This window comes from Glossina fuscipes, unplaced genomic scaffold, assembly GCF_014805625.2.
Source record: "Glossina fuscipes isolate IAEA_lab_2018 unplaced genomic scaffold, Yale_Gfus_2 114, whole genome shotgun sequence".
Classification (NCBI taxonomy): Eukaryota; Metazoa; Arthropoda; class Insecta; order Diptera; family Glossinidae; genus Glossina; species Glossina fuscipes.
In genome coordinates this window covers 3,935,385-3,947,820 of record NW_023998457.1, presented here as the reverse complement: position 1 = coordinate 3,947,820, position 12,436 = coordinate 3,935,385, and the positions used below count along the sequence as shown (strand labels likewise).

Below are 12,436 nucleotides of genomic sequence, written 5' to 3'. Positions count from 1 at the left end.
TTACGCATTATTTTCATGGAAAGATATATCTTCCACGAAAGGCCCCAAATTGGAGGATGCATGAAACATCACATAACGCCAAACCAAGTTAGCAGACTTCATTTACTTCCCAAAAATTTTATTATTTCTCAGTTTTTGTCGCAAAAAACTTGAAATTAGACTTTCTCACCGCACAAGGGCATGGTTTTTAGGATAACCCCTAAATACGTTAAGATCAAAAAATAGGCCTATGTGATGCAAATCACTGCTAATGTTTTTTGCTAAATTGCTCCTGAGGATCAATTTTCATCATAAAATATTTAAAATTAAATCCATTTCTGACGGGCTCTTACTATCCATGACAAATCTTATATAGAGTGGGATTCAACAAAACAAGCCTTGTGGTCCACTTAATTTTTATGCCGAATGACTATCATAAACAAATTTGTGTCACAAAATGCTAACAGTTAGGCCTTTTTGGCATACAAGTTTTGACGTTTCCTGAGAATCTGTATACGCGATGGTATCCGAAGAATTGACCAACGTGATCCGTATTGGGTAAGGTAGATTTCTTTGTCCATTTACTATTATAAGCAAATTTTCACCAAGAAATATTGAAACATCGACCTTTTTGCCATATAATGTTAGAGTTTTCGCGGAAATGGTTATATGAGAAGAGTTTCAAAAAGTTTTCTCATCAAGCCCAAAATTTTTACACCAATTTAAAATGCCGAAATACTACTACGTAGCCACTATTACCGAGAAGAAGAAAAGTGCGTTATATTAGGTGTGGTCAGAAATGTGGATCAATCCGAACCATTTTCAATAGCACACGTCGTTGGGCCAAAGTTCATCTGTGTACGAAATTTCATCAAAATATCTCAAACGTTACGACGTGCAGCTTGAGCTCAAAAAATATGGCTAGACATCAGACGGACAGATAGACAAACAGACGGACAGATGGACAAACAAACGGCAGGATTAAACCGATTCACAAAATGGTTCCAAAACGACCGGCATAGTAAAAAGTGGACCTGTCCTAAGCCTTTCTGAATGTTACACACGTTCGCTCAAATTTAGCATATGTTGTAGGGTAATAAATAAAGGAAGAAAAATTATGTACGTTATCCACAGATGATGAAATCATAATTTATTCAAATTTTTTTCAAAGCAACGGAAACATGTTCTGGCCATAAAAAAAAAAAATTCTGTTTAATCTGAATATATTAATTTAATCCGGTGCTCTTTCGCATTTAATCTTCGAATTACGTAACGTTGGGCTTAACGTTAAACTTTAAAATTAAACTTTGTTAGGATTTTACTAACTTTGGCTTTGTTCGGGCTTCTTTGAATACACGTCTATATGTACGGAACGAACAAAGCGCTATAGCAAAGGTCAACAATTGTGCTATGCAATAGAGAGTAAAAGAAAGGAACCAAATATATTTTTGTTTTTTTTTTTTTTGTTAACCGTGGCGGTTAAGTTAACTTCATCTAAAGCATATTTTTCGTTGAAAGCAAAGAATCCTTTTGTTTTATTTCTTTTTGTACTCTTTCCTCGCGCGAAGCTAACAGACCTTATAAGCAGACATTGGCATGTTTACATATATGTACGTATAATTCTGTATGCGCTCAAGTGTGCATAGTAAATATTTGCGAGCTTCAAATATCAAAGGTGCTGAATAAACAACATAACACTATGCAGTAACAATACAATCCGAAATACATGAATAAATGGTTTGAGCATACTATTCAAGATTTTCTTATCCCATTTTGTAGTTTATTTATAGATATTTATGTTTTTGAAAAATAGTTATGTTACAATGCATGTGTAAACAATTTATGTCCATAACAAGCATTTTTTGGCAATTTTTCTTTGTGCCAAGAAAACAGTTAAAAAAGATGTTATTCGCCTTGAGTTAATCTTGAATACTCGGATATCTTCTTCAATTTTGAAAATTTGAAATTTTGAAAAAAAATTCGAAATTTGAAAAAGAATATTTTTTTTTTTTGTCGTAAATATAATAAATTTTTCCCCGAAAAGACCGCTATATGCTTTCCCTTAGTAATTCCCAAAAAAATGTACATAGTCGCCAAATGCAATTTAAGAACACCCCTACAGGAGGCTTTTTTGAATAACAATAGACAGAGCATCTTGTCAGAACTTGGTTTCCAGACAACGTCAATGGACGTAAGTAAAAAAAAACCAAGTAAAAAATCTTTTCGATAAACTCATAGCTACATCTGTATTAAATTAAGCTTAGCTCTCACTCGAAGAACCGGCAAGTTATGGAAAAAACAAATAAAAACATTATAGTAGATCATGAGGTACCATTAAATACCCTACATCGCTTCGCTTAATAGTATAGTGACTTTTCAAAGTAGGGCTTTATACGGCATTTATTTATTTATTTATTTATTTATTTATTCCACTTATACAAGAAACTCAACTAAAACAAAATGGCAGTCGAGTTCAATTGACTCTTAAGTAAATCTTAAAATTATTTAATAATAAAACTTAGTATAAGTACAATAAAACAAATAAGGAGGAAAAAAAAAAGAAAGAAAAAAAAAAAAAGCATGTACACAATTAGCATAGAGCCACGCCCACAACCGATACAGGACCAAATTGCAAGTGAACCCCTAAGCCATCGCAAACATGCATAATCTTGGCAACCGATAATTGTTAACAACAAATTAATTTTCGACTCATAATGACAAAATCTAAGGTTAAATCAGTTTAAGTACGACATAGGTAAATCGCGCTTGTTGAGCAATATTGCTTTAATAGACTTTAAAGAGTCCGTTAATGAGAATAGATGATAGACATCATTTAGGTTCTTGCAAACAACTCTGAGCGGGTTAAACAGTTCAAAGTTATATTTGCATTGACTAAGCTTTATCAACATAAAGTACCTAGAGAAGCGGTTAGGGACATTAAAGCAAATCTCACGAAGTAATGCGGGCGAATCAATTGCACCATTTATTAATTTGATTAGGAAGGAAACCCCAAGAACAAATCTACGTTTCTCGAGTGACGGTAAGGATAACAGAAGCAACCTATTTTCATAGGGTGGAAGAGGGGAAATCGGGTCCCAACCCAAATTCCTAAGTGCAAACAGCAAGAATTGCTTTTGTATAGATTCAATTGAAACACGTGTAAAGCCTTTTAGTAATATAAGGATCATCAAGCTCTTTGGACCACCTCTTTATAAAACCAAGAGCGGACCTAGCTTTCCTTAACGAGGACTCAATATGCAAATTGAAACGTAACCTATAATCGAATAGAACGCCTAAATCAATGAACGAATCGACGTCTTCCAACCTGTGCGAATCAATGAAGTATTGGGTACTAAACGACTTCCTTCTTAAGAAAGAAAGCTTCTTACATTTATTTAGATTTAGCTTCAGAAGATTGAGGGAGCACCATGCAACCAAATTGTTCAAATCACTTTGAAGATGATGTGATTGCGATTCTACGGAAAAAGAAGTAAACAGTTTCACATCATCAGCATACATTAAAATCTTACTGAATTTAATCACGGAGGGCAAATCATTGATGTAAAGATTAAATAAAATAGGTCCCAAGTGGCTACCTTGAGGTACGCCAGACGTCACGGGAAATTCATCCGAGGTAATGAGGTTAAACAAAACCCTGAATGATCTACCATACAGATAAGAGCTTAACCATTCAACTAAGAAGAGAGGAAAGCCAGAGGTCTGGATTTTAAATCTAAGAAGTCTATGATTAACCATATCAAACGCCTTGCTAAAGTCAGTGTAAATGACATCAGTGCGAGAACCACTAGAAAAAGCCTTGAAAACATGAGAAGTAAACTCCAACAGATTGGTCACCGTAGATCTTCCCTTTCGAAAACCATGCTGGAAAGGAGAAATATACAATTTCATGGAAAAGGCTATATGCTGAGCCACAATTCGCTCGAACAGTTTAGGTAAGACACTCAACTTGGCGATGCCTCTGTAGTTCTCTACAAGTTGCCTACTACCACTTTTGTGAATAGGAATAAGGAAAGAAGTCTTCCAACACAAAGGGAAAACACCTAAATTCAAAGACTTATTAAAAATCTTTGAGATAACATCACAAAGCTCGCCAGCACAAGATATAAGTACACATGAGGGGATGCCATCGGGTCCAGGCGAACAATTATATTTCAGAGAGTTCAATCCTTCAAAAACGTCATTTTCCGATATAACAAAGTTAGGAATTGAAACCGAATTAGAAATCGAATATGAATAATTTTCCGATAAATCAAAATTGGCAGTTGAAAAGTTCTGTCGGAAGTATTCCGCAAAGAGATTTGAGGATTCAAAATCATCCGAGGACTCGGAGCCATTAAAAGACACAAACGACGGGTTTATGGAGATTTTTCTTTTGGAATTAACGAACTTAAAAAAGTATTTAGGGTTAGCAAACAAGGAGGATTTAACAAACTGAAGGTATCTGCAGTAGTATTGGCGGTTGAGGGAATTAAATTTATGCCTTGCAACAGAGTAAGCGAAATAGTCGAAAGAAGAACCACTTTTCGAAAATTTTTTGAACAACTTGTTTTTCCTATTCTTGTAGTATTTAATTGTCTTATTAAACCACGGGGGATCCTTACTTCGAGGACGGGACTGCTTGATCGGAACGGATGCAGAAATAGCTTGATTTAATACATTGTAGAACGACGACAGTAAGCTATCAATGCTTCCCTCTGAGAAATCGAGCACAAAATGAGAAAGATGAGATTTTATTATGGAAACATTGATTTTATGGCATGTGGTCAAAAAAGTGTCCCGATCCGAACTATTTTCAGTAGCGCTCCCCTCGGGCAAAAATATATCAGACGACTCTAAAAATTGTCAAGTGTAGGTTAAGTACAAGAAAACATGATGGGTAGACAAGCCTAGACCGATTGACAAAGTGATTCTCTATTGATGGATATAATTCCGCGTACGGCATACATCCGCACAAACTTTATGTTTATCACGCTTTAAAATACTTTGAATATACGAGCAGTGTGGATGGTAGTAACATCGATTTTCCTAATATATTTTTGAAAGTCAACCGATTCCACTGGGGCACCCTTTACTAAACTTGCCGAATTTGACTGCTATTTTGCAATATGTGTCCCAGGCCATTAGTATAGAAGGATTTATAAGTGGTTGAGAGGCTCTCCAAAAGTTTTAAACAGCCCAATAAAAGCCCTACGTCACCCTACAATTATTCATTTAACGACTTTTCAAAATGAAGCGTTGTATGCGAAGTGAATGAAAAAGTGGTCCGTTCCCATACCTTTCCGATAGTTTTCGGTCTTGGATCAAGATACATCAGCGTACCAAATATCAAAATATTTCGCATCTTGCAACCTGTTAGTTAAACACAAGATATCTGTGAGGCATAGATGGACAGACAATTTTATATTTGTTCAGAAAAAAAAATCTGATTGGTATAATCAAAGGTGGGTCGATCTCAAGTCTTTCTGGAATTTGCATACATCCGCACAAACTAAATATAACGTTCGTACCACAAGCCGTATACAAGTACAAAAAATAACACATGTACACTTGCACACAAGGACATAACAGCAGCACATATTTATAGTAAAAATTCTTTGAATCAATGAATCGAAATATTAAGATAATAAAAACTTTACTTATATAGGTAATCTTGACTAACTTTGCGAAATTATATCCACGGCCGAAATTATATTACGACCTCTGCTCGATAGAAATTTTTTAGTCCAATTATTAGAAAAACCGTAATGATTTTCTATTTTCAGTTTCAAGACGCGATTTAAAACCGAAACTTTATGTTTACATAATCTAGATGTGCTCTAATATCCTATGTTTTCATGATAGTTTTTCTTATAAGACGAATATGTGTACGCACACACAATTTATTAAAACTCATTCGTAAGTCTTAACATTCTTTAATTAAATTTCGAATAGAAACCAAGCGATATCAAATATGGAGTATATCAGGTAAATTGTCTTTTACTTCTTCCTCTTCTTCTGTCAGCAAATCAACCACAGACGATTGACTGAGCTGAGTAAAACAGGTTCAATGCGAACGTGAATTTCTCTACTTCAAGCTTAATTACGTTGGCAGTTAGCTAAATTTTTTCCATTGTTTGGTGCATCAGAAGTTATTAATTTTCTTCACTATTCTCTTAACGAATTTATATAAATATAAAATACATATGTATAAAATCCCTTTCCGAAAATAGGAATAACGACCATTGTGTTTAAGGGCATTTATAAAAAATTTCTTCCTTCATTTTATGTGACGAAAAATCGTGCATGAAAGTAATTTAACTTAAAAATTAAATGGAACAAATTCGAACCAGATGAGTCTACTTCTTGAAATCACTCTTTATAAGATTTTTCATGAATAGTAAGCAAGCCCTTTAGAAAACGATTTAATTTTTAATATTTTATAATCAAAATTGGCGCAGAGCCCGAAATTAATCAAAAAAATTAACAATAGGGAATTTGGATAAGATAGCTCCATATATTAGATCCTAACATATATATATATATATATATATATATAAAGGTATAATCATGAAAAGCGAGTCCTTACAGGGAGAGATAATGTAATTTCTAGTTTTTCAAGAGGTAAATTTCCTAAATTTGAATCCTTTTATATAATGCGCAATCCATATCGCGACCTAGACGATTTATTGTACTACGTCATATGATTTATTGGGCATCCTCCCGTATGTGGGTGATAATGAAAATAATACGCAGTTTTTGAAATATTGTCACAAAAACGAGCGAATAATTGTACTAGGGGAATTGTTGTTGGGCACTTAGCAGTCAGCCTTGCCCGATTATAATGTTCATACTTGTTTTTTTCTTAAACAATGCTACGATAGCGCGGTTTCTAATTGTGTTTATTACTTACATTACTGAAAAACGGAATAACACAACATTTGCTTTTAAGGCCAATCTTGCTCCTCTTCCTGGTTATGATTATCTATTTAATACATGAGGGGCAACTCTGAATATCTCTTTGAATTTTCTGTTATCGATTTAGAACTGTCACATTTTCCTAGCGCCTAAATCGAATGATTCTTACATTCTTCAGTTTTGAAAAAACGTCTAGATTTGTTCAATAACTTCTGCAAGTCCATCAAAAAAAAAAAAGAATAAATAAATAAATAAATAACTTATATAAAAGAAAAATTGTGAAATGTCGAAGTTTGAAGAAAGTGTGCTTTCAAGTAGTGATGATGAGGTGCAGGACCATTTGTCTAAGAGTTTCAGTAAATCCTTAACCTTAAAGGAAACGGAAACAGAAGGTAAGGTTCTAAAATTTAATAAAGTATATACATAAAATATATATAAAAATGTATATAAATTAACTTGTTATATCTATAGAGGACAGTGATGTGGGATGCGTTAATTTGGACGTTAATCGTTTAAGGCAAAGGCAACTCGATATTATTGAAACCGATTCCAGTGAAAATGAGTGGGAAGACGTCAGGGCCTTTTCCCCAACAACTAGGTTAAGCATCACCGGCATCAAGAGTCATTTATCATCCGATGAATCAGATGAATCAAGCGACATTGAATATGATCGTTTCAAGGATACGATGCATGGTTATATGTCAAGTGCTAAAAAGAAAGAAACGGACTCGACTTTTTTTGTACAACAATCGTCAATCAAGCAAGATTCTACAGCGAGTGGAAACAAGAAATTAAAAAATAAAGATTTAGAAGTCTATCAGCGAAACGATGAAGATCCCGTCTTAACAACATCAAAGGACATAATTCAGAAAAGTTTCCAAAAATCTGAGATTAATGAATCTTTAGTTGATATCGTGGAGACAGCTTCCGTCAGCACCGATTTGGCAATTACAGAAAGCTATGAGATGCCAGTACTTTCTCCAAGTACCAGTGATTATATTGAGAGAGAACACAAAACTGACAGCACCGTCATATCAAAGCAATCGTTAATGAAGTATGTTTCACAGGAATATTTCCAGAAAGAGGCTAAACATTTAGAAGATTTGAAGTCAAAAAAAACTTATTTCGAAAAACTTTATAAACGTACCGCCAAAAATTTACCAGATGAAGGCAAACGGTTAGACCGACAAATTAAGAATTTAGGGGAAGATATAGCTATTAGAAGCAAATGTTTAGCTTCCATGGTGGTGGAAGATAAGCCGCTTGCCAGTCCTCTTTCGTTGACATTACAGGGACAACGGAAAGACAATTTCAACACAGTTCCCGATTGCAATGTGCTGTCGAACGATATAAATAGTAAAAAGGCTAACGACGCGACCACGCAGGGCATAGCAACAATCGAAAACCAAAAAGCTTTGACTGTAGATAATTTGAAAGTAAGTAATGGAAAATATAAAAGCGAAAACATAATGTCATTATGGCTGAAAATAATTCAATTTTTAATGAATGTCGGAAAAATTTTATGCTTTTTTTTTTAAGTGAAAATTGACAAAACTTTTATTATTTCAAGGCCCTTCATAATGCCTTGGGCAATTGTCCGACTGCAGATACATTGGCCGATGATCCCAAAGGCTTAACTGTTCCATTAATGCGCCATCAAAGGCAAGCTTTGGCGTGGATGTGTTGGCGTGAACACGAAAAACCCAAAGGAGGTATTTTGGCAGATGACATGGGCTTAGGGAAAACCTTGACCATGATAGCTTTAGTGTTGGCTTGTGAACTTAACGAACGAAGCCAATCCGAAGATGATGACAATGAAAACGATGAAGACAACAATTGTAAATGGTCTTCAAAAAAGAGAAGAGACTGTGCGTATTTTAGAAATTTTAAGAAACAGAGCCTTGATTAGTTTAAATAATCTTTTAGACTACCCAGGCGGAACGTTGATTATATGCCCAGCCAGTTTATTAAGCCAGTGGGAATTTGAAAGGAAAAATAAAATTTCCGGAGCGAAACCAGCGACCTGCCTTCATCATGGCAAAAAGCGTGAAAGTACATCCAAGCTTTTGTGTACTTATGATATTGTAATTACCACGTACACTATTGTAACTAATGAACATAAAGTCAGAGGCGCCCTATTTGGTATTAAATGGAAGCGCATTGTCCTGGATGAGGGTCATATTGTTCGCAATCATAAATCGCGCACCTCAGTTGCGGTATGCGCACTATATGGGATTTATCGATGGGTTTTAACAGGTACACCTATACATAATAAGCAAATGGATGTTTACGCTCTTTTGAAGTTCTTGCATTATTCGCCATTTGATCAACTAACTTATTGGAAGAGATGTATTGAAAAAGGTGCAAGTGGCCAACAACGTTTAAACACTATTTTGAATACTGTGTTGTTGAGGCGCACTAAAGCACAATTGCAGGCGCTGGGTGAGCTTAGCAATTTACCTCAAAAACGTACCGATCTAATTGAAATTGAATTGGATAAAGATGAAATGAATGTTTATCAAAGAGTGATGACTTACTCACGTTATTTGTTCGCCCAATTCCTGATGCAGAGAGCTGAGCGTGATCCCGATTTTCTATATAGCAAACGAGGTTCTAGTTTAAAAGATGCTTACCATAAAATACATGAAAAATTCAAGAAAACACATCGCGACGGAGTAGAGATCAAATCTCATGAAATATTGGTCTTACTGTTAAGGCTAAGGCAAATTTGCTGTCACCCAGGTTTAATAGTTTCTGTAAGCTTTTTCTTCGCATGATTTTAAACTACAGTTGCTTTAATTTGACAATCTTCTATAGATGTTGCAAAGTGACGAAGTTCAGCAGATGAGTTCCGAAAGCGAAGCAACGCAAACGGAATTTGATCTGTTAGAACAATTGAATAAAATGGCCACTGACGATAACAATGAGACTGTAAGAGATATTTTCGGCAATAGAGCGTGTGGTGATTGCGACACTTTGCCTACATCCAAAGCGTCAATGGGAGTGTTGAAAAAAAGTAATCCGGTCTTTGATTTTAAGAGACCATCGTCCAAGATGAGAAAAGTTCTGGAAATACTAAGAATGAATGTACTAAAGACAAACGATAAGGCCATTGTCGTGTCGCAGTGGACTAGTGTGTTAGAAATACTGGGAAGTCATCTTGAGGAAGCTGGTATATCAACTCTTGCTTTCACTGGCCGAATACCTGTCAAAGATCGCCCGGATATTATCTCCGAATTTAATGACCCCTCCTCCAAAAAGCGTATATTATTACTTTCGCTTACAGCTGGTGGCGTAGGTTTGAATTTGATTGGCGCCAATAATTTACTGTTATTTGACTGCCACTGGAATCCACAACTGGAGGCCCAAGCGCAAGATCGCGTTTACCGTGTTGGACAGAAAAAAAATGTGATAATTCATAAATTCATATGCAAAGATACGGTGGAAGAGCGTATTCAAGCTTTGCAAGAACGCAAACTGGCTTTGGCCGATAACGTATTGAGTGGTGGAAAAGCATCGAAAGGTAGTAAACTGACAATGGACGAACTTCAAAATTTATTTGGAATGTAAATATTGTTAGTCTTATTATGAAATCCTTTTGCTGTACACGAATAAAATCCTTACCCAATTAATTTGTTTCAGTTTGTTGTTGTATATCCTGTTTAAAAAGTGTAAATCGACAGTCTCTTAATGGAAAAGAAGAGAAACTACTAAGTATATTGTTAGCGAGCAGAGCTGATTGTTCATCACCCCCTCACCACCTCGCCGAGTATAGCTATTCGCTCGTTTTAGTAATTACCCGCACATGGGACGATGCTTGAAAGATCACTTGACGCGGTCCAAATTTTTTATTTTCTAGAAATTTTTGTATTTTTCAGATTCCGTCATAAAGAACTAGAAGTTGGATCTTCAATATAAGCGCTAGCTTTTTCGACTTGTAGATAGACTAGGAGCATTAGTCAGGCGTAAAAGACCAAATGAAATAGCTGAGACCTTAGACCATAGGGACGAACAGACGAACTGCACGGACGAAACCCTAACTAGCCAATCAATGACTTGCCCTTGCCCTATCCTTCATTCACCATGCCTATTAGTCTCCGCTCGGCGCATGAAGAAGTTTGTTGGGAGCCTCAAGTTGGGTTCGAAGATACCAATTACATTTCCCTTTGCATGGTTAAGTTGTAAGTTTGCACAAGTAAACCTGACCCAATACTAATAGGAAATAACGCCAGGGAATATGCCATAGAGTTTTCAATAACAATCAGACCACCTCGTCTTAGTTTATGTTCGCTAACGTTTCTATATATTTGATAATCTGGGCATCAAATTTTCCTATCAACGATTGAGGCAAAGCATCAGCGAATAGTCGTAATTGGTAATTACATCTAAACGAACTTATAACGACATTGCCCAATTTGATGTTTAGACCATGTATATTGTGATAAATAAATGACAGTGACATATTTACTCGTGATATGTAAGGTATAATATAGTTTCGAAGAGTGGGAACATTAGGAGAGAGGATTAGAAAAAATAGAGGGAGAAGGAAGAAAGCGATACTACTCGACTTAAATATCCAAACCGTTGAGAGTGACACTTGCAGGTCGATAGAATTCTACGCTAGTAGTGAGGAGGGCTTGCAGATAGAACGAGAAGAAAGAAGGCACTATTATTCAACTTAAAAGTGGAAACATTCGGTATGGGGGGAGCGAACCATTTGTATTCCCTCCCTCATTAATCCTGATGAAGACTTTTCTAAAAAGTCCATGGAAACCTTAGGTATAACTTAATGAAAGAAAGTTCCAAACGAGTGCAACAAATTGTTGGAATTTTGCAGCGGAGTCAGTTAATGCTTTGTGAAATCTTTTATATATTATCTGCCTGCGTATATATTTAGAATGCATTCACACTTGCAAGGTTAGTTACAAGGTCTGATGAGAGGTTGGGTCTGTGCGTTTGTTTTATCACATTAACATAAACGAACCTTTGTTCAAATGTGCAAATAATTTATGGACAATTAAATAAAATTATTAAATATAAAAATACAAATTTTATTTGTTTTTATAGAACATTATATTTTATATTTATTTTTCTTCGTCTAATATTCTAATCAGTAAATACTAATGCTAATTAAAAATGTCAACGCGCATTACAAAATTCAATTAAAACCATAAATATTCAATGATTTTTTGTGTCATTTATTTTTCAATAATTTAAAGAAAAGCAAATAAATGCTCTTTACTGGAACATGGTCCATCATTAAATACCCTACACCATTTCATTTAAAACATTTATGAATATAACGGCATGCGAGGAAAGGAATGGTCCGAACAAAATCTCTTCCAATAGCGGTCATCTTTGGGCCAAAATACGTCAATGTAGCAAATTTCATTAAAATATCTCAGGAATTTGCAATTTGTAGTTTAAACCTAAGTAAATCAGACGGACAGACAAACTTTGAACGGCTTCGGAAAATGATTCGGAAAACAAATAAAAACATTGTAATGCGACATGGCCTACCATTGAGTACCCTGCTCGACTT

At 35.2% G+C, this 12,436-nt stretch overlaps 1 protein-coding gene across 1 annotated transcript; it reads left to right on the top strand.

Moving 5' to 3' along the window:
- Nucleotides 1–7,177: 7,177 nt before the first annotated feature.
- LOC119640036 (transcription termination factor 2-like) lies at nucleotides 7,178–10,464 on the top strand. The gene is made up of 5 exons (XM_038037810.1): nucleotides 7,178–7,286; nucleotides 7,366–8,330; nucleotides 8,465–8,762; nucleotides 8,821–9,650; nucleotides 9,712–10,464. Exons 1-5 carry the CDS (start codon nucleotides 7,178–7,180, stop codon nucleotides 10,462–10,464), a joined length of 2,955 nt encoding a protein of 984 aa, XP_037893738.1.
- Nucleotides 10,465–12,436: the final 1,972 nt, after the last annotated feature.

Bases quoted from the DNA above. Each gene is read 5' to 3' on its own strand.
- LOC119640036 (XM_038037810.1), top strand. From the start codon at position 7,178: ATGTCGAAGTTTGAAGAAAGTGTGCTTTCAAGTAGTGATGATGAGGTG. The intron at 8,763-8,820 runs GTGCGTATTTTA...ATAATCTTTTAG, and splicing joins TTCAAAAAAGAGAAGAGACT to ACTACCCAGGCGGAACGTTG. The intron at 9,651-9,711 runs GTAAGCTTTTTC...AATCTTCTATAG, and splicing joins ACCCAGGTTTAATAGTTTCT to ATGTTGCAAAGTGACGAAGT.